This window comes from Mauremys reevesii, linkage group 15 (assembly GCF_016161935.1).
Source record: "Mauremys reevesii isolate NIE-2019 linkage group 15, ASM1616193v1, whole genome shotgun sequence".
Taxonomy (NCBI): Eukaryota; Metazoa; Chordata; order Testudines; family Geoemydidae; genus Mauremys; species Mauremys reevesii.
In genome coordinates, this window is record NC_052637.1 from 2,975,299 (window position 1) to 3,000,839 (window position 25,541).

General features: G+C 51.8%; 1 protein-coding gene and 1 long non-coding RNA gene across 2 annotated transcripts; both read left to right on the top strand.

Annotated features, from left to right (window-relative positions):
- Nucleotides 1–15,400: 15,400 nt before the first annotated feature.
- On the top strand, nucleotides 15,401–16,915 carry LOC120384011. Its single transcript, XR_005588599.1, has 3 exons — nucleotides 15,401–16,016; nucleotides 16,270–16,357; nucleotides 16,859–16,915. It is a non-coding gene; the product is annotated as an uncharacterized LOC120384011 (long non-coding RNA).
- A 22-nt stretch (nucleotides 16,916–16,937) lies between these two features.
- Nucleotides 16,938–20,049, top strand: LOC120383958 (zinc finger protein 383-like). Its single transcript, XM_039502281.1, has 3 exons — nucleotides 16,938–16,985; nucleotides 17,595–17,708; nucleotides 18,043–20,049. The coding sequence occupies exons 1-3, from the start codon at nucleotides 16,952–16,954 to the stop codon at nucleotides 19,191–19,193; spliced, it is 1,299 nt and encodes a 432-aa protein (XP_039358215.1). The 5' UTR covers nucleotides 16,938–16,951; the 3' UTR covers nucleotides 19,194–20,049.
- The last annotated feature ends 5,492 nt before the right edge of the window (nucleotides 20,050–25,541 follow it).

Sequence of the window (25,541 nt, forward strand, 5' to 3'; positions counted from 1 at the left end):
TGCGGGTATTTTTGTACATAATTCTACATTTGTAAGTTCAACTTTCATGATAAAAAGATTGCAGTACAGTACTTGCAGTTGGTGAATTGAAAAATACTATTTCATTTTTTATGGTGCAAGTATTTGTAATAAAAAAATATAAAGTGCTCACTGTATCCTTTGTATTCTGTGTTGCAGTTGAAATCAGTATATTTGTAAATGTATACAACAACCAAAATATTGAAATAAATGGTATTCTATTATTGTTTAACAGCACAATTAATCACAAATACTTTTTCTGATCACTCGACAGCCCTAGAAGATAGTATTTGAAGTAGTCTCGAATGGGAATTTACAGGTATAAATATGGGGTGTTTTTCATGGAACTCTGGGTTGAGTCCTGCAAGGACTCGGCGCATCGGATCGCGACCGACAGAGCCCAGCTCCTCACTCATTCTTAATCTAACTGCCAATTAGATTGACTCGAGCTACGAGAGAGTGGGGACTATAAGACCATCTGTGGGACCCGTGTGTGTGTATGTGTGAATGAATGTGCCAGTTTTCATGCTGTATTTTCAATAAATGTGGCCTGTTGTCTTTTCCCCTGAAAAAGAGCCTGTGTGAGTTTTATAAGCATAACATTGTCACCTGGTCCTGTAATCCACCTTGAAGCTGGGACTTTTCCAGAAAGGGGTGGGATTGCAAACAAAGGTTTCCTGCCGATCCAGATCGATGCTCCCATGTTTACAAGATGAGGCCCAGGATCCTCTGCAAGACACCTCACATTTATAGCAGCTTCCCTCTCATGCTAATCTGTACCAGATTCAAAATCTGTATCTCTGTCCGTTGGTCCTTTGTGCTGCTTCCTTCTGGGTGTTGTACCAATCAGGCCCGGCTCTAACATGTTTGCCGCCCCAAGCATAAAAAAAGAACACCACCCAACCCCCGCGAGCGCCGCCCGACCCCTCCCCGAGCGTTCCATTGCACCACCCAAGTCCCTGCGCCCCCCGCGCTGGGTCGCATCCCCCAAGTCCCCGCCCCCCTGCATCGCGTCGCACCGCCCAAGACCCCGCCCCCAGCACCGCGTAGTGCTGCCCAAGTCCCCGCCCCCCCAGCATCGCATTTTACCGCCCAAGTCCCCGCCCCCCAGCGCCGCATTGCGCCGCCCAAGTCCCCGTCCCCCCAGCGCCGCCTGGCCAAACCAAAAACAACAAAAACAAACCCTGATTCCTGCCCCCTCCCAAGGTGCCGCCCAAGCACGTGCTTGCTAGGCTGGTGCCTGGAGCCGGCCCTGGTCCCAATGCTGTTCAAAGGGGGTGTTCCCAAAAGAAGGAGCTTCCTTCTAACCCCCAAGGCCGTCAATATGTCTGATCTTCTTTAGTGAGCCCACTTGACAAGTTTTATTGTTCTTGGGTCTGGCTTCCATCCCCTCTCCAAGGGTTGCAGCTGTCTGGAGGTGCTGCCTTCCACCCTTTACTCATTCACACCTCGTTCATTCAACAGGGCAATTGATTAAAAGGGGTGCGGGGGGGGATCTTATTCTACTCCTAGGAAAAAGACATTTTTTTAACATTTTAACATTCCTGAAGATGCTTAGGAAAAAACAAAATCAAGAAAGGAGTTAGCAGAGAACCCAGATGCAATGAAAATGAAAGATACATTCAAATGGGGAGAAACAGTTTCCTTTTCTCAGCAGCCTTTGTTTTGGTCTGGTAAAATACAAAAGTGTCACAGCTACTATTACCGAAAAATTGCTGCCTTTCTCTTTCTTACCATATAATTTTAACAAAGAAATCAGTTGGAACTAGGGATTTCAGGTGATTTAAAAAATTCATCCTGATTAATCCTGTGATTATTTGCACTGTTAAACAATGACATAATAGCATTTCTATGAATATTTTTGGATGTCTGAATTTTCAAATATATTGATTTCAATTACAACGCAGAATACAAAGTGTACAGTGCTCACTTTTAATTACAAATATTTGCACTGTAAAACAACCCCAAAAGAAATAGTATTTTTAACTCACCTATTACAAGTACTGTAGTGCACCCCCTTGTCATGAAAGTTGAACTTTCAAATGTAGAATTACATAAAATATACCTTCATTCAAAAATAAAACAATGTAATATTTCAGAGCCCACAAGTCCACTCAGTCCTACTTCTTGTTCAGCCAATCACTTAGACAAACAAGTTTGTTTACATTTGTGTGAGATAATGCTGAAAGTGCGAAGAGGCATTCTTACAGTACTTTTCTAGCCCAAGTCGCAAGATATTTACATGCCAGATGCGCTAAAGATTTCTATGACCCTTCATGATTCAACCACCATTGCTTAACCTGCCTTTCTCTGGCCTGCTATACCTGCTGCCCATGCTCAGACCAGAGCTGATCATTCTTCAGCTTTTCAGCCACTTCTAGGGTTTGTGCGGGAATTTTTTCATCTGCTCGAAGGGTTGCCAACCATCCTGCACTGGACGTCATTTGCAGCAATGGAATCTGGTCTGGGAGAGTTGGAATTCTTATCTGCCAGGGAAATCCCCTATGGCTGGCATTTTCCATTTGCCTGCTGTGACGTTGCACTCTGTATGATTTTATGAAAGGATGGTGATGAGTGTGAATATGATGTAACTAAAATATGCTTCATGCAAAAAGTCTCTTGTATCATTACAAAGCTTATAATCTATTGAGTGTGGTTGTTCTATTTGTATAAATGTATCACTCTTGTATCTGAAATGAGAAATACGAAATATAACTCTGAGGGCCTATTCTAATTATCCAAAGTGTGGGCCATTAATGCTGGTTTGGAATCTTGATGGCTCCCATCAACCAGGACAATTGACTGTGGATGGCTCTGTTTGCAGGCAGGCCTTCCTGTGAGTCAGGCTGGGAGGAATGAAGGCTTGGGGTCTTACAGTGACATGTGATCATGTCACCTGAACTGGAATCCATCTTTAACCTGGTGTTTTTCCATTGGGAAGGAGGGGTGGGAACCCAGAGGGACGAAGGATTCCCACCTTATGCAAAAGATCTATACCAGTGAGTGGGTGGAACAGAACAAAGGGGGCTGCAGTCATAAGAAATCCCTAGTTACCACCTGATCTGGAACAAGGGCTGTACCAGGGGAAAGGATTGTGCCCAGACTAGGAAGTCATCCAGTCTGTGTTAGAAGCTTACTGAAACATCTGAGGGTGAGATTTTATCTGTAATCACATTCTTACTGTATTAGGTTAGACATGTGTGTTTTGTTTTGGTTTGCTTGGTAAGTCACTTTGTTCTGTCTGTTACTACTTGGAACCACTTAAATCCTACTTTCTGTATTGAATAAAAACATAAGAACATAAGAACGGCCGTACCGGGTCAGACCAAAGCTCTATCTAGCCCAGTATCTGTCTACCGACAGTGGCCAATGCCTGGTGCCCCAGAGGGGGTGAACCTAACAGGCAATGATCAAGTGATCTCTCTCCTGCCATCCATCTCCATCCTCTGACGAACAAAGGCTAGGGACACCATTCTTACCCATCCTGGCTAATAGCCATTTATGGACTTAGCCACCATGAATTTATCCAGTCCCCTTTTAAACATTGTTATAGTCCTAGCCTTCACAACCTCCTCAGGTAAGGAGTTCCACAAGTTGACTGTGCGCTGCGTGAAGAAGAACTTCCTTTTATTTGTTTTAAACCTGCTGCCTATTAATTTCATTTGGTGACCCCTAGTTCTTGTATTATGGGAATAAGTAAATAACTTTTCCTTATCCACTTTCTCGACATCACTCATGATTTTATATACCTCTATCATATCCCCCCTTAGTCTTCTCTTTGGCCTTGTCTACTCTACAGGACTATTTCCAATCTACTTAAGTCGAATTTGTGTATCCATACTAAATACACAAATTCGAACTTCTGAGTCCACATTCATGGGGCCAGCGTCGACTTTGGAAGCGGTGCACTGTGGGAAGCTATCCCACAGTTCCATGATCCCCGCTGCCCATTGGAATGCTGGGTAGAGCTCGCAATGCCTGCTGGGGGAAAAAATGTGTCGAGGGTGGTTTTGGGTTAGTGTCGTCATTGAACCGTCAATCACGCCCTCCCTCTCTTCCTTGAAAGCGCCGGCGGGAAATCTGTTCGCGCCCTTGTCTGTTCGGTTACAGCGCGGACGCCACAGCACTGCAAGCATGGAGCCCGCTGCGATCATCGCTGCACTTATGGCCGTTGTCAACTCCTCGCACCTTATCGTCCACCTCTTCCACAGTCAGCTGCTGAGAAACCGGGCGAGGAGGCTCCGGCAGCGCGGTGAGGAGAGTGGCACAGACCTCTCAGAAACCAGGGTACGCCGGGCAGTGGAGATCATGGTGGCAATGGGTCATGTTCATGGTGTGGAACGGCGATTCTGGGCCCGGGAAACAAGCACAGACTGGTGGGACCGCATAGTGCTGCAGGTCTGGGATGACACAGAGTGGCTGCGAAACTTCAGGATGCGTAAGGGCACTTTCCTTGAACTGTGTGATTTGCTGTCCCCTGCCCTGAAGCGCCAGGACACAAGGATGCGAGCAGCCCTGAGTGTGCAGAAGCGAGTGGCCATAGCCCTCTGGAAACTTGCCACGCCAGACAGCTACCAGTCAATAGCAAACCACTTTGGCGTGGGCAAATCTACCGTGGGGATTGCTGTCATTCAAGTAGCCCACGCAATCGTTGAGCAACTGCTCTCAAAGGTAGTGACTCTCGGAAATGTCCAGGTCATCATAGATGGCTTCGCCGCGATGGGATTCCCAAACTGCGGTGGGGCTATAGATGGGACTCACATCCCTATCCTGGCACCAGCCCACCAGGCCAACGAGTACATTAACCGAAAGGGCTACTTTTCAATGGTGCTGCAAGCTGTGGTGGACCATAGGGGACGTTTTACCAACATCAACGTCGGGTGGGCGGGCCAGGTTCATGACGCGTGTTCAGGAACTCTGGTCTGTTTAGACGCCCCAGGCAGGTACTTTCTTCCCGGACCACAAAATAACGGTTGGGGATGTGCAGATGCCTACAGTGATCCTCGGGGACCCGGCCTACCCGCTAATGCCCTGGCTCATGAAGCCCTATACAGGCGCCTTGGACAGTGAGAAGGAACTCTTCAACTACCGGCTGAGCAAGTGCAGAATGGTGGTGGAGTGTGCTTTCGGACGTCTCAAGGGGAGATGGCGGAGCTTACTGACTCGCCGGACATCAGCGAAAAGAATATCCCCGTAGTTATTGCTGCTTGCTGTGTGCTCCACAATCTCTGTGAGAGCAAGGGCGAGACCTTTTTGGCCGCTTGGGAGGTTGAGGCAAATCGCCTGGCTGCTGTTTACGATCAGCCAGACACCCGTGCCGAGAGAATATCCCAGCGGGAAGCGATGTGCATCAGGGAGGCTTTGAAAGCGAGTTTCGCAGAGCAGGGTAACCTGTGACTGTCCATTTGATTTTAAGAGAGCCTGATCACAAACCAAGTTTCCCCCACTTCCAAAGGACGTTTTAAAACTAAGGACATGTTTCAGTAATTAATAATAAATCTTTCGTTGACTTTGCATTTCTGTTTCTTGGTTGAAACATGGAAGCATTCTGTGCTGGGTAAGATGTGCACTGATGTACAGACCGCTTGTCCAAAAGAGGACGGACAGCCTCCTGCTCCTACATAGGTCTGTGGGGTGGGGGACGGTTTACGGTGGTTGTGCATGTAGGGGGAGGGTTGCAGGAATGGGTGGGTTTGCAGGAAGGGGCGAGGGGTGCCGTCTTTGGATAGGGGTTAACATGACGGCTGTGGGTTTGGGCGTTGGAAGGGGTGAGGGGTGTGGGGGAAGGGTGAGTATCTGCCCCTGGATGAGGGCTCTTTTTGGGGCTCAGGGCACCGGGGAGGATCGTGGCTACGGTCGAAGTGCATGTGAAGGGAAGCCTGCCTTTACATTCGGGGATGGCAGGCACCAGGACCCTGGACAAGCATACACATCAAGGAAAGACCCGGGGCAGCATACACCACACAGACTGTCCCTGGTGCCTAGTGACTGCAGTCTGTGTGTGCCCTGCAGTTGACCCTGCACCCAAGTCTGTACCATGGCACTGTGGGCTATGCACTGCAATTACAATTCCCCCCCCCACACACACCCACAGAAAGTCTTCTGACACGAGAAACGTGACGGAAACAGTGAGTAACACCAAACCGCTTTTAATAATGTAGTACACAGTGGGGGGTTTAAACTTGGAGTTGGGACTGGTTGATGCTGTAAGGAAAGAGCTTGTACAAATTTACAGCGCGAGAGTTGTCTCGAACATTATCGGTCTGCTGCGGTGCAGGGACAGTTCTCACGGCCCCTACCACCCCTCCTTCTTGTAACTTTGGGTGAGGGGGGGACAGGACTTCTTGGCGTTGGAGGGCGGTTGCAGATGCACTGCAGGGGGGCTCTCTCCTCCTGCCTGCGGTCTTGCAGAACATCTACAAGGCGCCGGAGCGTGTCCGTTTGCTCCTCATTAGACCAAGCAGCGTTTGAGTCGCCTGCTGGTCTTCCTGCCGCCACCTATCCTCCCGCTCCATGTGAGTGCGATGCTGCTGACACAGGGTCTCCTCCACTGTCTCTGCTCTGCCGCCTCCGCTCTGGAGCAGGCCATCAGTTCCTGGAACATGTCGTCCCTAGTCTTTTCTTTCGGCGTCTAATCTGAGCCAGCCTCTGCGAGGGGATGCCGGGCAGTCCGGGAAGGAGCCAAGCTGTGTGATGCGAAAAAGTAGGTGATTTCCTTGAACACATACATGTTTGCCAACAGTAAACACAGTCTAGTCAGTTTCAGTTAACAAGACCAAAGAGGGAACCAAGTCTCAGGAGATCTCAGAACTAGTCCGAGATTTCGAATACGCTCATTGGTGGCGCCATTGCACTGGATAGCGCACAAGCGAGGAAAGACAGCTGCATCCTCTTGCACAAAGTCCTGGTAAGCCTTACAGTACATACTGCTTATCAGTTAGTGGTTAGCTGTGCTCTCCTGCTAAAGGCAATGTGCAAAGCAGAAAGGATGAGTTTTGCAGCCCCTCCCGCCAGTGCACGGGAAAGATCACTGTATGCTTTTCCTCTGTGGCCTCCAACACGTGGCTGTTAAGCGAGGGTCATTCTTATGCAAAGTAAAAGTCTACCATTCACAATAGTAACAGTACACTAATTCCCCTAATTAGATGCAGCACTTCCAGAACGACATTACCCTGAGGCGTGTCACTCGGACTCAGAGAGAGCGGATGCTAAGAGAAGCCCTGCACAGACCAGGACCATACGCTGCCATGCTTGTCGAGGCGATGCTTCCCCTTTACCTTAGGATGGCCTGGCGCGGAAGAGTGTGCTTCCACGGAGCACCCAATAAGGCACCTCTCCCAAGGAACCTCCTGCTGAGGCTTTTCCAGCTGCTCTCTGAGAGCTTTTTTTTGAACTGTCCCCAGAGGATTATTGCTCGATTCCTATATGTGTAGACCTACTTTTTGTATAGTTTGATATTTAAAAATTTTAATATAGTATTTCTATTTTTTATATATATACCTGTTTCTTAAAAATAAATGTTTCCTGTTTGTAGCACTTACCGCCTGATCCTTCCCTGATTCCGAGTCCGGTTAATGGGCGGGACGGTTGGTAGGGGATCTCTGTGAGGGTGATGAAGAGATCCTGGCTGTCAGGGAAAGCGGAGTGGGTTCGATGTCGCCTGCGCCGTCCTCAAAAGACCCTTCCTCATCTTCCCCATCGGCGAACATCGAGGAGGAACTGTCCCGGTACACTATTCCGTCCTCGGAGTCCACCGTCACTGGTGGGGCAGTTGTGGCAGACCCACCTAGAATGGCATGCAGTGCCTCGTAGAAGCGGCATGTCTGGGGCTGGGCTCCGGAGCGTCCGTTTGCCGCTCTGACTTTTTGATACCCTTGTCTTAGGTCCTTCACTTTCACGCGGCACTGCATCGCATCCCAGCTGTATCCTTTCTCTTTCATGGCTTTCGAGACCTTCTCGAAGGTCTGCCCGCTTGCTGGAGCGCAGCTCCGAGAGCACAGACTCCTCGCCCCACACAGCGATCAGATCCATGACTTCCCTGTCAGTCCATGCTGGGGACCTCTTTCTATTCTGGGATTGCCCGGACTCCTCTGCTGGAGAGCTCTGCATCGTTGCAGGTGCTGCGGAACTCGCCCCGATGTGCAACCAGACCGTCAGATTCAAACCGCCCAGACAGGAAAATGAATTCAAATTTTCGCAGGTCATTTCCTGTGTGGCTGGCCAGAGAATCCAAGCTCGGACTGCTGTCCAGAGCGTCAACAGAGTGGTGCAGTGTGGGATAGCTCTCGGAGCTACTAAGTTCGATTAGCATCCACACCAAGCCTAATTCAAGCTAGCCATGTCGAATTTAGCGTTACTCCACCTGCCGGGGTGGAGTACCAAATTCGAACTAAAGAGCCCTCTAGTTCGAATTAAATGGCTTCCTGGTGTGGACGGTTGAGCGGTTAGTTCGAATTAACGCTGATAAATTCGAATTAAAGTCCTAGTGTAGACCAGGCCTTTTCCAAGCTGAAGACTCCTAGCCTCTTTAATCTTTCCTCGTATGGGACCCTCTCCAAACCCCTAATCATTTTAGTTGCCCTTTTCTGAACCTTTTCTAGTTCTAGAATAACTTTTTTGAGGTGAGGAGACCACATCTGTACACAGTATTCGAGATGTGGGCGTACCATGGATTTATATAAGGGCAATAATATATTCTCAGTCTCATTTTCTATCCCCTTTTTAATGATTCCTAACATCCTGTTTGCTTTTTTGACCGCCTCTGCACACTGCGTGGACATCGTCAGAGAACTATCCATGATGACTCCAAGATCTTTTTCCTGACTCGTTGTAGCTAAATTAGCCCCCATCATGTTGTATGTATAGTTGGGGTTATTTTTTCCAATGTGCATTACTTTACATTTATCCACATTAAATTTCATTTGCCATTTTGTTGCCCAATCACTTAGTTTTGTGAGATCTTTTTGAAGTTCTTCACAATCTGCTTTGGTCTTAACTATCTTGAGCAGTTTAGTATCGTCTGCAAACTTTGCCACCTTACTGTTTACCCCTTTCTCCAGATCATTTATGAATAAATTGAATAGGATTGGTCCTAGGACTGACCCCTGGGGAACACCACTAGTTACCCCTCTCCATTCTGAGAATTTACCATTAATTCCTACCCTTTGTTCCCTGTCCTTTAACCAGTTCTCAATCCATGAAAGGACCTTCCCTTTTATCCCATGACAGCTTAATTTATGTAAGAGCCTTTGGTGAGGGACCTTGTCAAAGGCTTTCTGGAAATCTAAGTACACTATGTCCACCGGATCCCCCTTGTCCACGTTTGTTGACCCCTTCAAAGAACTCTAATAGATTAGTAAGACACAATTTCCCTTTACAGAAACCATGTTGACTATTGCTCAACAGTTTGTTTTTCTATGTGTCTGACAATTTTATTCTTAACTATTGTTTCAACTAATTTGCCCGGTACCAATGTTAGACTTACCGGTCTGTAATTGCCGGGATCACCCCTAGAGCCCTTTTTAAATATTGGCGTTACATTAGCTAACTTCCAGTCGTTGGGTACCGAAGCCGATTTAAAGGACAGGTTACAAACCTTAGTTAATAGTTTCGCAACTTCACATTTGAGTTCTTTCAGAACTCTTGGGTGAATGCCATCTGGTCCTGGTGACTTGTTAATGTTGAGTATTTCGATCGTCAAGGGGCCCCACTGGTTGTTTAGCAGGCTTCTTGCTTCTGATGTACTTAAAAAACATTTTGTTATTACCTTTAGAGTTTTTGGCTAGTTGTTCTTCAAACTCCTCTTTGGCTTTTCTTATTACACTCTTGCACTTAAGTTGGCAGTGTTTGTGTTCCTTCCTATTTGCCTCATTAGGATTTGACTTCCATCTTTTAAAGGAAGTCTTTTTATCTCTCACTGCTTCTTTTACATGGTTGTTAAGCCACGGTGGCTCTTTTTTAGTTCTTTTACTGTTTTTCTTAATTTGGGGTATACATTGAAGTTGGGCCTCTATTATGGTGTCTTTAAAAAGGGCCCATGCAACTTGCAGGGATTTCACTTTAGTCTCTGTACCTTTTAACTTTTGCCTAACTAACCCCCTCATTTTTGTATAGTTCCCCCTTTTGAAATTAAATGCCACAGTGTTGGGCAGTTGAGGTGTTCTTCCCATCACAGGGATGTTGAATGTTATTGTATTATGGTCACTATTTCCAAGTGGTCCTGCTATAGTTACCTCTTGACCAGCTCCTGCGCTCCACTCAGGATTAAATCTAGAGTTGTCTCTCCCCTTGTGGGTTCCCGTACCAGCTGCTCCATGAAGCAGTCATTTAAAGTATCGAGAAATTTTATCTCTGCATTTCGTCCTGAAGTGAAATGTTCCCAGTCAATATGGGGATAATTGAAATCCCCCACTATTATTGGGTTCTTAATTTTGATAGCCTCTCTAATTTCCCTTAGCATTTCATCATCACTATTACTGTCCTGGTCAGGTGGTCGATAATAGATCCCTAATGTTATATTTTTACTAGAGCATGAAATTTCTATCTATAGAGATTCTATGGAACATGTGGATTTGCTTAAGATTTTTACTTCATTTGAATCTACACTTTCTTTCACATATAGTGCCACTCCTCCCCCTGTACGACCTGTTCTGTCCTTCCGATATATTTTGTACCCCGGAATGATTGTGTCCCATTGATTGCTCTCAGTCCACCAGGTTTCTGTGATGCCTATTATATCTATATCCTCCTTTATCACAAGGCACTCTAGTTCACCCATCTTATTATTTAGACTTCTGGCATTTGTATACAAGCACTTTAAAAACTTGTCCCTGTTTATTAGCCTGCCTTTTTCTGATGTGCCAGATTCTTTTTTATGTGACTGTTTATCATCTGATCCGGCCCTTACATTATCCTCTTTCATTCTCTGCTCCTGACTATAACCTGGAGATTCTCTATCATCAGACTCTCCCCTAAGAAAAGTCTGTGTCCGATCCACACGCTCCTCTGCAGCAGTCGGCTTTCCCCCATCTCCTAGTTTAAAAACTGCTCTACAACCTTCTTAATGTTTAGTGCCAGCAGTCTGGTTCCACTTTGGTTTAGGTGGAGCCCATCTCTCCTGTATAGGCTCCTCCCATCCCAGAAGTTTCCCCGTTCCTAATGAACGTGAACCCCTCCTCCCTACACCATCGTCTCATCCACGCATTGAGACTCTGAAGCTCTGCCTGCCTACCTGGCCCTGCGCGTGGAACTGGGAGCATTTCTGAGAATGCCACCATAGAGGTCCTGGATTTCAGTCTCTTCCCTAGAAGCCTAAATTTGGCTTCCAGGACATCTCTCCTACCCTTCCCTATGTCATTGGTACCTACATGTACCACGACCACCGGCTCCTCCCCAGCACTACACATAAGTCTGTCTAGATGCCTCGAGAGATCTGCAACCTTCGCACCAGGCAGGCAAGTCACCATATGGTTCTCCCGGTCATCACAAACCCAGCTATCTACGTTTCTAATAATCGAATCTCCCATTACAAACACCTGCCTTTTCCTAGAAACTGGAGTTCCCTCCCCCGGAGAGGCAACCTCAGTGCGAGAGGCAACCCCAGCACCATCTGGAAGGAAGGTCCCAAATACGGGATGGTTTCCCTCTGCTCCCATTGACTGCTGTGCCCTGGGCCTTTCATCCTCCTCAACAGCGCAGGGGCTGTCTGACTGGAGGTGGGACAATTCTACAGTGTCCTGGAAAGCCTCATCAACATACCTCTCTGCCTTTTTTAGCTCCTCCAGTTCTGCCACCCTGGCCTCCAAAGTCCGTACATGGTCTCTGAGGGCCAGGAGCTCCTTGCACCGACTGCACACATATGCCACCGCCCACAGGGCAGGTAATCATACATGCAACACTCAGCGCAATAAACTGGATAGCCCCCACCCTGCTGCTGGGCTTCTGCCTGCATTGTCTCCTAGTTAATGGAAGGGTGGTTTACAGAAAGGGGTTTTGAAATGTGGTTCGGTTTATAGGTTTTAGGGGGACCACAGGGAAGGGGTTTAGGGCTGGCGAGGGACTCCCACTCCCTTCCCACTCCCCTTCCAAACTCCCTTGCGAAACTCCCTGTTAGCAAAGCTCTCTGGTCGCTTGTGCGCGGCTTTATAAAGCCCTGGCCTGGCCTGAGTGAATGCCCCGCCCACTGATTAAGGCTCAGCCAATTACCAGAGGCTTCGAGCTTTCAAACCTGCCTCCAACTGCCAGCCAGAGCACACGGTCCCTGAAACAACCAAACAAACAAACAGACTGACAAACACAAGCTCAGCACACAGCAAGTAACCCCCAAACACAAACAAACACACACTACAGACAGTCACTTACCCCACAGATGCTGTATTAGCTCCTCCTTCACCTGGAGAACTCCCTTGCGAAACTCCCTGTTAGCAGCCCCTGTTCGCAAAAAAACCCAACGCTTTTTACTTATTAATCAACCCAGAGTATGTATTGATATCTCGGGGGTGGGGGGTGGGGGTACAGCTGGGCATATCTCTCTATCAGTGTTATAGAGGGTGAACAATGTATGCGTTTACCCTTCATAAGCTTTATATAGGTTAAAATGGATTTATTTGGGGTTTGGACCCCACTGGGAATTGGGCATCTGAGTGTTGAAGACAGGAACACTTCTTAAGTTGCTTTCAGTTAAGTCTGCAGCTTTGGGGCACGTGGTTCAGACCCTGGGTCTGTGGTGGAGGAGACTGGTGTGTCTGGCGGTCCATTGGGGTGGATTAATTAACTCTCCCGCTGGTGCAGTACAGAAAACTGCTCCCTGTAGGAATGTGCGACTTATGGTGAACTGAGCGTGCTCAGGAACATCTGCTGAAGCTACTGCCCTTCACCCTGCCCTAAGTATACGATTGCGCTGAGTGCTTTTTACAGGGGTTAAAAAGAGGCAAAGGGGGCAAATCGGAGGAGGGGGCCGGCCAGGGTCTGGGCAGGGGAGGAAAACTGACTGGTCGGGGGGCAGAGTGGTGGGGGCCCGCCCACAAGGGGAAGGGGACGCTGGCAGCACAGGGCTGGGCTGGACTGTAAACAGCGCCCTCTGCTGGGCTGCGCGGAGCGGGGCTGCTCCCAGCGCACTGTGCCTCATTGCGCCCCACACGCCCTTCCCTCTGGAGACGGACCATCCCGCCCCCTGCACCTTGCCCCATGGGGGCCCATAAATACGTTTGGCACCCGGCCCATGAAAAGTTAATCCGGCCCTGCAGAGTGGGGCTAAGAGTTTTCCTTTTTCCTTTCTGACTGTGTCCTGAATTTTTTAATTAATTGCTGTTTTGTAAATTGTATTTGTTCTGAGCTATAGACACTGGCTAGGGAAGAGACCAGGGAGGCATCCAGAGCGGAGAAATTCCATCACTGTGTCCGTGTCCTGAGCGGTCACAACCAGGTTGGGGGACGAGCCCCTCAGGAAGCCTGGGTCACTTGTGCTCTGGGAGGGGGGCAGTCGGGACACAGACGGGGATAAGGGGCCCAAAGCTGGACATGGAAGCTGATGAAGTCATCCCTGTCGTACTGGAATTCCCCCCTACCACCACCCAGGGGTGCCCCAGTCCATGGCCTGCACCCCGTGGAACCCTGGGGGGGGGGGCAGGGACAGAACTAGGTCAGCAGCCAGAAGTGCTCAAAGATCACGAGTCTGCCCCCCCCCCAGTCAGTTACAGAGATTACCAATTTCGGGGGCTTTTTATTTGCCCTCTGGATTTGCACCTTTCCAGGGACACTGGGAAGAAAGGTCCTGCCACCTAGAGCCTGAGGGCGTGTGGCCACCGCCAGAGCATGTGTCTGACCCGCAGCATCCCTGCAGCAGAGCCAGGGCCTGGGCAGGAGGTCTGGGATGGGAGAGGGACAGACTGTGAACTGCCCGGGCATCCCACAGACGCTGTTTGTGCTTCCCCCAGGCCCGCAGAGTGGGGCGAAGTGTTTTCCTTTCACCTTTCCCCTTGTTTCCTGATTTCTTTTATTAGCTGCTGTTTAGTAAATTGCATTTGTTCTGGGGTATAGACAACAGGGCCGCCCAGAGGGGGGGGCAAGAGGGGCAATTTGCTCCAGGCCCCGGGACCCACAGGGGCCCCCACGAGAGTTTTTCAGGGCCCCTGGATTGGGGTCCTTCACTCGCTCCGGGGGGTCCGGAAAACTCTCGCGGGGCAGGGCGCAGGAGCTTCTTCTGCTCCTGGTCTTCGCCGGCGGGGGGTCCTTGTGCTCTGGGGCGGAAGGACCCCCCGCTGGCGAATTACCACCGAAGACGGAGCAGGACCCGCCGCCGAAGCGCAGCTCGGTCTTCGGCGGTAATTCGGCAGCGGGGGGGCCCTTCCGTTCCGGGACCCGCCGCCGAAGTGCCCTGAAGACCCGCGGCTGGGGGCCCCCTCCGCCGAATTACCGCCGAAGACCGGGCTGCGCTTCAGTGGCGGGTCCCGCTTCGGCGGTAATTCGGCGGCGGGAGGGTCCCCGCCGCGGGTCTTCGGGGCACTTCGGCGGCGGGTCCCGGAACGGAAGGGCCCCCCGCCGCCGAAGACCCCGGGCCCCCGGAATCCTCTGGGCGGCCCTAATAGACAATGGTCAGGGAAGTGCCCTGGAGTGGGGACGCTCTAGCCCGTGTCCTGAGTGGTCTCAACCAGGGAGGGGGACGAGCCCCACAGGAAGCCTGGGCCCAGCCTTGTCGGGGATACAAGGACTTTGCCACACAGCAGACTGGAAGGGGAGCCCTCTTGAGGCAGGCTCTGGGTGAAGGGAGAGGGAGCGAGGACTCAGATCCTTCTGTTATTCGATTCCACCTGGGGGGTGTTTAAGTCAGGAAAGTTCCCCCCAATAGCGGGGCCATTTCCCCGCTTACCTCTGCGCATCTTTACTGGTTTCTCCTAAAGTTAATTAAGTATTTTAGGAAAAATGTGACACCCATTCCCCCCGCTAGATGGAAGAGGGTCCCTCCCTTCTGTCCTGAGAGCCTGGGAGCGGAACAGGAGCCGGACCCAGAGGGAGAAGCGCAGATGGCTGGGTTTCTCGCTAGGACCCAGGAGCGGCCGGGAGGCGGCTCTGGGGGGAGCGATCGCTCGGGTCCGTCCCGGCAGCAGGAAGTGACTCGCAGCCGCTTGGAGGAAGGTAGGAGAGACCCTCCCCCCCGCCTTTCCGATTCGCTGCCCGGGGCCCGGGAAAGCTGCCGGCAGCCCCGGTGGGTGCGGGGCGGGGGCGGGATCACGTTACGCTCCATCCCCCCCCGTCCTCCTCCCCCATCCGCTGCTTTGTTTCCCTGCGCCTGGTGGCGGGGGGGAGCAGAGGCGCTGGCTCTAGGCTGGTGGGGCCCTACCGCCCCACCCCCCGGCTTGAAGCGGTTTCCAGCCTATCCAGGTTTACAGTCTGGTTCAGTGGCTCTCAGCGCCCCCCACTGTACAGATTGTTTCACCCCCCTGCCTGGGACTAGGAGCCGGGGATAAGAACGGGGAACAGCTGGTGGGGGGTGAACCTAGGGCTGGGGGAGGCAAGCCCCTCCCCCCCAGTGTAGGGGCAGGACCCCAGCCCCTGAGTACCCCCAATATCCCCTCCCCCACCTGCTGAGCACGGAGCCCAGGGAGGTTGCACGGCCCCAGCCAGAACCTCTGGGGCAGCCTAAGGAGAAGCCTGACCCGCTCCCCACAGGGGCCCTGCACCCACCTCCGCACTCAGCTGTGACTCTCAGCCGGCCTGGAAAACAGAAGGTTTATTGGTCGCTGGGAACACAGGGTAGAACAGAGCTTGTTAGCACAGAAATCAGGAGCTCTCAGCAAAGTCCGTCTGGGGGGGAATCCAGAGTCTGGAGCCCTGGACTCTTCTCTTGTGAGTCCCAAACCATGAGGAAACTGAGGCGCACACACTATTCGGAGAAAATATTAAGAACATTCCTGCTTCATCCTACCCCTCTGAGACCAGCCCAGGGGCACTTTCTCCAGTGGCTGGAACCCCTCTAACCACACCAGCCCCTGAGCCTGCAGGTGATGGAGAGACCTGGGGAAAGGGCTGGAGCCGGGCAGGGAAATGACTCTGCACAAAGGGCCCCTTGGAGGGACCTACTGGTGTCACAGGGGGTTCAATGCTGGGGGAGGGGCTGGGTCTGTGTTGTGATAAAGTGACTGAGGGTTTTCCCAGCGCGGCAGAGCCCAGAGCGTCTGTCTGCAGGGAGAGGGGGTGTGACATGGTCTGAAGCCCCTTCTGTAACCTCCCCCATCACCCCTCTCGACCCGACAGGCTGAGGAATCGCGTCCACGTTTCGCTCCAGATCGTCCCGTCTTCCAGAGGACAGAGAAGGGAAATGGCTGTGATGGAGACAGCTCAGGTAGGGGATTTGCAGGGAGCTGTGGGGGGATGGGGAGGATTTGTTGTAGAGGGGAAGGGGCGGGAAACACACAGTGTGAGGCAGGGAGGGGACAGGGTGTGATAAACCGGCTGGAACATGATCAACCTGGGCCTGCTTTTATGAACAGGCTCATTGAAGGGGACAGGGGCACTTTCTCACCCAGGAAACACCCCCACTGGCCAGAGACTTCTGTGAAATACGATGGGGGGCGGGGGAGTTGTTGGGATTCCTGTCCCCAGCTCAGAGCTCTGCTTCCCGTATCAGCCTGTGGCTGGCAGGCATGTGGGAAATGAGAAGACCCTGCCCTGCTCCGTGTGCTGGGGGGACAAGGAGCTCTCACCTTCTCCCACCCCCTAAAGTCTCCTGGCTGCTCTGAGCAGGGTAGGGGTGGGATTCTGCTTTTCTGGCCCTCCTCCCCCACGACTAGTGGGTTTGTGGCTGGGGCAGCAGGTGCTGAGTGGGGGATTCTTGTTGTTTCAGATGCCGGTGACCTTCGAGGAGGTGGCTGTGTATTTCACCCAGGGGCAGGGGGCTCTGCTGGACCCCGCTCAGAGAGCCCTCTACAGGGACGTCATGCAGGAGAACTACGAGACGGTGACCTCGCTGGGTAAGGGATTCCCGGCCCCTCGGTTATTAGAAACCGTGGAGTCTGCGTGTCTGTCACTAGTCAGGTTCTTCCCTGCTCAGTTAGATTGGAGACGACTGGGCTCCGTAATGCACAGCTGCCGTGTGAGAGAGACTTGCAACTCCATATACTCTCGAAATGAGACCAGGATATACAAAGCCATCCCCACCCGACCCCCTAGCTTTCCAATCGGGGAAGCCGTGTATTGTCCTGTCTGTGGTGTTTCTCATTCACACACAGAATCCCTGTTCACCTCCCTCCTTGGGAACAGCTCCAGCCATTCGGCGGGCTCTGGGCTCCGCTGGTTTAGAAATAGCCAGGGGTTTAACTCCAGAGCTGGGGGTGTGTCAGCAAGGCCCCCAGAGAGCACAGATCCTACATACTCCTAGTGAGGGTGTCACAATTCCCCCCACCTCCCCCAGACATCTGCCTCCCCCAAAGGGGCTCAGTGACCATGTTCCCGTCCTCTGGGATTCCCTGTTCCCCCAGCACAGCACAGGGACAGGTTCCACCCACGGAATGTCCATTCTGACAGATGCTCTTTCAATCCTCCACACACCCTGATCTGGTCTGATTTCACCACCTGCACAGGATTCCCTCTTCCCAAACCTGATCTAATCAGCCGTCTGGAACGAGGGGAAGAGCCGTGGGTGCCCGATCTACAGCCCTGCGAGGAAAGAGAGATCTCAAGAGGTGCCCACACAGGTGAGGACTGACACAGAAACCATCTGGGGAATGAAGGAAAAAGTTGAGAATCCCAAAAATATGGTATCTGTAAGTGCCCTGCGTTCTTCCTCATCTCACCCAGGGCAGGGCTGCAGTCAGCAGATATCACTGACGTTGCTTTCCACGTGTCCTGTTACCTACTGGTGTTTCCTTCCCAATGTTCCTTCTTTTTGAATTTTTGGGTGGGATGTGGAGGTAGAATCCAGTTGCTCCATCTGTGCAGCTTTAGAATGTTGGGTTTTCCCTCGGTGCTCTTCCTCTTCCTTTCTCCTGGGCACAATGACTCCTGTCTGGATTGTCTCTCTCCCAGCAGGTAACGAGCCAGTGAGTGAGAAAAAGGAGAGGAATCAACAGCAGGAAGTTCCTGGGCACGGAGAACCACAGGAGACCTTTGTGGGAAGAGCTGCAGGGAATTTTTCCCAGTGGTTGGAACAGGGAGAAGCCTGGGGAAATTGGCAGAGGTCAGAGAGGCTGCTGAGAAACTACTCAAGGGAGCAAATGGATGAATTTATTATCTGTGGGGAAGGATACAGGGATCCCACAGCCCAGCAGACAACCCCTAGGGAAGACAAACACCATGAATGCCTTGGTTATGGAAACGAATTCGTTCTGGGACCACAGTTTGTTTCACCTCAGACAATTCATACTGGAGAGAAATCACTTCAGTGCTTGGACCATGGGAGAAGCCACACGGGACAGAAACCCTATCAGTGCCTTAAGGGCAGGAACTCTTTGAATTGGAAGTCAGCACTGACTACACATCAGATAAGTCACACAGGAGAGAAACCCCATAAGTGCTTGGACTGTGGGAAAAGTTTCATACATAGGTCAGACCTTGCTAATCATCAGGCAATCCACACAGAAGAGAGATCCCATAAGTGCTTAGACTGTGGGAAAAGTTTCATACAGAGGTCAGACCTTTTAAAACATCAGGCAATCCACACAGGAGAGAGACCCCATAAGTGCTTAGACTGTGGAAAAAATTTTATATGGAAGTCAGCTCTTGTTAAACATCAAGCAGTCCACACAGGAGAGAGATCCCATAAGTGTTTAGACTGTGGGAAAAGTTTCAAACACAGGTCAAATCTTATAACACATCAGAAGATCCACACAGGAGAGAGACCCCACAAGTGCTTGGACTGTGGGACAAGTTTCATACAGAGGTCAGACCTTGTTAAACATCAGGTAATCCACACAGGAAAGAGACCCCACAAGTGTTTAGACTGTGGGAAGAGTTTCATAAGGAGATCAACCCTTCTTAATCATCAGGCAATCCACACAGGAGAGAGACCCCATAAGTGCTTAGACTGTGGGAAAAGTTTCATACGGCAGTCAGCCCTTGTTAGACATAAAATAGTCCACACAGGAGAGAGACCCCATCAGTGCTCAGACTGTGGGAAAAGATTCATGCAGAGTTCAACCCTTGTTAAACATCAGGCAATCCATACAAGGGGAAGACCATAAGTGCTTGGACTCTGGGAAAGTTTCAGAATCAGATCGGCCCTTCTAAACATCAGGCAAAACACATGTAGTGTTTAGACTATGGAAAAACATTTCAAATAGATGTCAGCCCTTCTTTTACATCAGAGAATCCACGCAGGGAGACACCCTGTAACTGCTTAGCCTTTGGAAAGAGTTTTATACACAATCAAACATTGTTAAACATCCAGCAATCCACATTGGAGAGAGACCCCATAAGTGCTTAGACTGTGGGAAACATTTCAGAAACTGATCAGTCCTTGTTTTACATCAAAGAATCCACACAAGAGCAAGACTCCATAAATACTGGACTGTGACAAAAGTTTCAGACAGTGATCAGACGTCATTAAACGTTGGAGAATTCACACACTATCTAAACTTCTGAGACACCTGGCCAGAAAGAGTTAAGAACCTTGCAGGCTATTTGGCCTAGATTCAACATTTAAAGACATGTTAGAAAAATTTGTAAATGATGTTTGGGGCCATTGCAAGTTATATAGACTAGAACTTTGAATGTGAACTTGTATTGTTAAAATCTTGGAAGAAGATTGTAGTGTGGTTGATTAATTGCAATTAACTCAAAAAAATAATGATGTGTATTTAAACTCAGAAATAAAGCAATTAAAAACTTTAGAGCCTAGAAGTCCACTCAGTGCTATTTCTTTTTCTGCTAATCACGAAGACAAGTAAGTTTGTTTACATTTACGGGAGATAATGCTGCCTGTTTCTAATTTATGATGTCACCTGAAAGTCTGGCACGTTTAGCTGGCAGTGCAGATATTTATGTGGAAGATATACTAAACATGCCTATGTACCTTCATGCTTCGGCATTCCAGTGGACATGCTGACAATGTTCTTTAAAAAAAATAATTCATTAGATAAATTTGTGATTGAACTTCTTGGAGGACAATTGTATGTCCCCTGTTCTGTTTTACACATATTCTGCCAAATATTTCCTATTATAAAAGTTGCGGATAATGACCTAGCACCTGTTAATTTTAAGGACACTTTCACTGCTGATTTGAGAAAACGCAAAGAATGTAACAATCTGAGATTTCTAAAGATAGTTACAGCTTTCGGCCAAAGGTTTAAGAATCTGAAGTACCTTCCAAAATCTGAGAGGGACGAGGTGTGGAGCATGTTTTCAAAGTCTTAAAAGAGCAACACTGCAATGCGGATGCTACAGAACTCGAACCACAAAAAAAGAAAATCAACCTTCTGCTGGTGGCATCTGACTCAGTTGGTGGAAATGAACACGCGTCGGTCCACTCTGCTTCGGATCATTATCTATTAGAACCCATCATTGTCCTCTGGAATGGTGGTTCCAGCAGGAAGGGACACATGACTCTTTAGTGCATCTGGCACATAATTATTTTGCGACCCCGGCTGCAATAGTGCCCCGAGAATGCCTGTTCTCACTTTCAGGTGACATTGTAAACAAGAAGCGGGCAATTTTGTAACCGCACTTGTTTTTCTGAGTGATTGGCTGTACAAGAAGTAGGACTGAGTGGAGTTGTAGGATCTAAAGTTTTACATTGTTTTATATTTGAATGCGGGTATTTTTGTACATAATTTGTAAGTTCAACTTTCATGATAAAAAGATTGCAGTACAGTACTTGCAGTAGGTGAATTGAAAAATACTATTCTTCTTCGAGTGATTGCTCCTATGCATTCCAGTTAGGTGTGCGCGCCGTGCGTGCACGGCTCTTCGGAACATTTTTACCCTAGCAACTCCGGCGGGCTGGTTGGGCGTCCCCTGGAGTGGCGCCGCTATGGCGCCGAATATATACCCCAGCCGGCCCGTCCGCTTCTCAGTTCCTTCTTACCGCCCGTGACGGCCAGTTGGAACTGTGGAGTGCTCTCTGTCCTCCACAACCCTAGCGTTCACCTCTTTTGTATGTATATAGTTGTTTGATTACTTAGTGTAGATAGTTGAATAAGTTAGTTAGTATAGTGTAGGATAAGGGAATAAGGGGGGTTTACCCCTCTTTTTCCGCAACCGGTGCGGGCTCATGCCCAAGGCACCGGGCTTTAAGCCCTGCGCGTCCTGCCAGCGGCACATGCCGGTCGGAGATCCGCACGACTCCGGCACCGGGGCTTCTCGACCTCCGCAAGCGGCACCGGCGACCCGGCACCATTCCCTCTCACCATCGAGGAAGCGTAAGCTGGCGAAGGCAGCTGCACAGACCCATCCTCAGGGTCGCATAGCCCAGCCACCACCACCACCTCCGGTACCGGCTGTGGCCGTGCACAGGCCGTGCACCGTGCCGTTGACTCCGGCGCCGCAAGGGCCGTCGAGTCCGGTACCAACCTGCTCCCCGGTGCCGACCGCGGTCGAGCTGCAGCTGCCATCTGCGCCCGAGACATTCTCGACGGCGAGGGAGCTCATAGAGCTCACAGAGGCACCGAGCCTCCGGCCCCCGGCACCGCCAGTGCGGGCCGTCGTGTCAGCGGGTAAGCCGGCTATGATGTGGCCCCCTGCCCCGGACGGACGGAATAGGCGGCGCTCCAGGTCCCGGTCTCGCTCCCGGTCCCGAAGATGATCACCGTTGCGCCGCTCGAGGTCCCGGCACCGCTCCCCATCGCGGTACTGGTCGCCTTCTCGTCGCCGGTCGCAGTCCTGGTACCGCTCAACATCGCGGTACCGGTCGCACTCCCGGAGACGCTCCCGGTCCCGAGCGCCTTCCCGTCGGCACCGACGAAGGTCCGATTCCCGGCACCGTTCCTGGCACCGTGACTCCCGGAGCCGCTCCCGGCACCGGTCGAGCTCCCGGCACCGCAGCGGTCGATGGTCTCATTCGCCATCTCGGTACCACGACGACCAGCACCGATCCTCGGCACCGTCCGGGGACAGATTGCCACCCTCGACGATGCAGTCCATCAGCACCTCCGCACCGCCGTGGCCATCTCGGCACTCGTCGGTCGCTTCGGGGGCAGGCAGCAACGGTCATCTTCCGGCTGCCCCGCAAGGTCAAGCCCAGGGTGCGCAGCAGTGGGGCTTCTGGGTCCCCTGGGGCCAGTACGAGACTCAAGGGATGTCTTTCCCTCTGAGGGCCCCTGCCTCTGAACGTAGGGTACCGGAGGCCACAATAAGCAGACCGCCCCCTTCACCACCAGGTTCGGCTCAGTTACCACCTGATCCCCAGAGGCATCCTCGGCCCGACTCAGCCGCCCACCCCTTAGAAGAACCACCCGCGGAGGCTGTGGTTCAAGGACTATCCTCGTCGTCGTCACCAGACGAGGCGGTGGCCGGGGCATCTGCGACTGACCCTCCACCGATTGCCTTGCGGGCCCACCAGGACCTTCTTCGCCGGGTGGTGAAGGCTATCGACCTCCCCGTGGCGGAGGTCACGGAAGACGAAGACCCGGTGACGAATGTGATTGGAGCGGAGGCTCCAGTGCGGGAGGCCTTGCCGTTCATCCGCACCATTCAGAAAAACGCCACTACCATCTGGCAGTCACCGGCGTCCGTCCCTCCCACCGCCCGCGGGGTCGAAAGGAAGTACTCTGTCCCCCCCACAGGGTATGAATACTTGTACACTCATCCTGCCCCAGACTCGTTGGTCGTCCAGTCGGTCAACGACAGGGAGAGGCATGGCCAGCCCGCCCCGGCGCCGAAGTCCAGGGAGGCGAGGCGTATGGATCTGTTGGGCCGCAAGGTCTACTCTGCAGGCGGTCTCCAGCTTCGGATCGCCAACCAGATGGCCCTCCTCGCCAGGTACACCTTTGACATCATGGTGTCCCTGGCGAAATTCGCAGAGCTGATCCCAACAGCCTCCCGCCAAGAGTTCTCGGCGTTGTTGGAAGAAGGGAAAAAGTCGTCCAGGTCCTCCATCCAGGCCGCTCTCAACTCCGCAGACTCGGGTGCAAGAACCCTGGCCTCAGGAGTGACGATGAGGCGCTTCTCCTGGTTACAGTCTTCCACACTGCCGCCCGAGGTGCAGTACACCCTGCAGGACCTGCCCTTCGATACTCAGGGTCTGTTTTCTTAAAAAACTGATTCCAGAATCCAGACCCTCAAGGACGGTCGCATAGCCATCCGAACCCTGGGGCAACCAAACCCATCTGCCTTCCAAGGCCCCCTAGGGCCCCAAACAGGCGTTTTGATGGGACGCCCGAGGACGGCCCATCAGTCTCTGTACCGGATCCTACCCATTTATTTTACAACCGCCTTTCCCATTTCTTTTTGGCGTGGTCCCAAATAACAACGGACAACTGGGTGCTTCAAACGATCCAGTCTGGTTACCGCCTTCAATTTGTTTTGCCCCCCCTTCGCACCCACCTACCCCATCCCTCTTCAGGGACCCCTCTCACGAGCAATTCCTCCTACAAGAGGTCGGGACTCTGTTGAGCTTGGGGGCCATAGAGGAGGTGCCTCACGACATGCGGGGCAGGGGGTTCTATTCCCAATACTTTCTCATCCCCAAGGCGAAAGGAGGTCTACGTCCAATACTGGACCTCCGGGAGCTCAACAGGTACCTGCTCAAGCTCAAGTTTCGCATGGTCACCCTGGGGACCATCATTCCCTCCCTGGATCCGGGAGACTGGTTTGCCACCCTCGACATGAAGGACGCGTACTTCCATGTTGCGATTTACCCTCCCCATCGACGCTACCTGCGTTTTGTAGTCAACAACGCGCACTACCAGTTCGCAGTCCTGCCATTCGGCCTATCCACCGCACCGAGGGTTTTTACCAAGTGCATGGCAGTGGTTGCTGCAGCCCTCCGCCGTCGTCATATACACGTTTACCCGTATCGCGACGATTGGCTGGTTCGCGGAACGTCCCAGCGGCTGGTAACGGACCAGATAACAGAAATCCTGTCTCTATTTTGACATCTCGGTCTTCTTATCAATACCGAGAAGTCCACCTTAACTCCGTCGCAGCGGGTGGAGTTCATTGGAGCGACTCTCGACTCCAATTTGGCCAGGGCCTGCCTCCCGCGGTCTCGGCACCAGACGATGGTCTCCATCATCCGAGACCTCCTCACCTTTCCCACGACCATGGTTCGGTCCTGCCTCCGCCTCCGTCACTCTGACCACGGATGCCTCAGCGCTGGGGTGGGGGGCTCACCTGGGCGACCTTCACACCCAAGGTCTTTGGTCGCCCCAAGAGCTTGCTCTTCACATCAACATCCGGGAGCTGCGAGCGATCCGTTTGGCGTGTCACACCTTCCGCACCCGCCTGCAAGGCCGCTGCGTCGCAGTGCTCATGGACAACACGACGACGATGTTCTACGTGAACAAGCAGGGCGGAGCCCGCTCCTCTCTCCTCTGCAAGGAAGCGATGCTCCTGTGGGACTTCTGTGTGACCCACTCGATTCACCTAGAAGCGTCCTTTCTCCCAGGAGTGCAGAACACGCTAGCGGACCACCTCAGCAGGTCTTTCCTCACCCACGAGTGGTCCCTTCGACCGGACGTGGTACACATGATTTTCCAACAGTGGGGCTTTCCCCAGGTAGACCTGTTTGCCTCCAAGGAGAACAGGAAGTGCCACCAGTTCTGTTCCTACCAGGGTCGCTCTCCGGGCTCCCTGTCGGATGCCTTCCTGTACTCCTGGATGGATCACCTCCTTTATGCCTTCCCTCCGTTCCCGCTCGTCCATCGGGTGCTGCTCAAACTTCGGAGGGACCGAGCCTGCCTAATACTCATCGCTCCGGCCTGGCCGAGGCTGCATTGGTACACCCTGCTGCTTGAGCTCTCCGTTCGGGAGCCCATTCCCCTCCCATAATGGCCGGACCTCATCACGCAGGTCTTCGGCAGACTCCACCACCCGGACCTGCAGTCCCTCCATCTCACAGCTTGGTACCTGCGTGGCTGACCCACGCGGAGAGAGACTGTTCCGCGGCAGTACAGCAAGTCCTGCTTGAAAGCAGAAAGCCTTCCACCCGCTCCACTTACCTCGCGAAGTGGAAGCGCTTTGCCCTCTGGTGTGATCAACGAGGCCTCAATCCCTTTGTAGTCCCTCTCTCTACAATCCTGGACTACCTCTGGTACCTTAAGGAGCAAGGTCTCGCGGTCTCCTCCTTGAAGGTACACCTGGCAGCTGTGTCTGCCTTTCGCCCACCCATAGAAGGCCGATCCATCTTCTCGTGCCGTATGGTTTCCCGCTTCCTGAAGGGCCTGGACCGGTTGTATCCGCCCACAAGGTGTCCTACCCTGACCTGGGATTTAAACCTGGTTCTGGCCAAGCTTATGGGAGCCCCCTTCGAGCCTTTGGCCACGTGCTCCCTCCTCTACCTTTCATGGAAGACGGCCTTCCTCGTCGCTGTAACTTCAGCGAGACGAGTGTCCGAGCTTCGTGCCCTAACGGTTGGTCCACCTTATACCGTCTTC

Excerpts from the sequence above, each read along its gene's own strand:
- LOC120383958 (XM_039502281.1), top strand. The coding sequence starts at position 16,952 with ATGCAGGAGAACTACGAGACGGTGACCTCGCTGG. Across the intron at positions 16,986-17,594 it reads CGAGACGGTGACCTCGCTGG|GATTCCCTCTTCCCAAACCT; the intron begins GTAAGGGATTCC and ends CCACCTGCACAG. Across the intron at positions 17,709-18,042 it reads CTCAAGAGGTGCCCACACAG|GTAACGAGCCAGTGAGTGAG; the intron begins GTGAGGACTGAC and ends CTCTCCCAGCAG.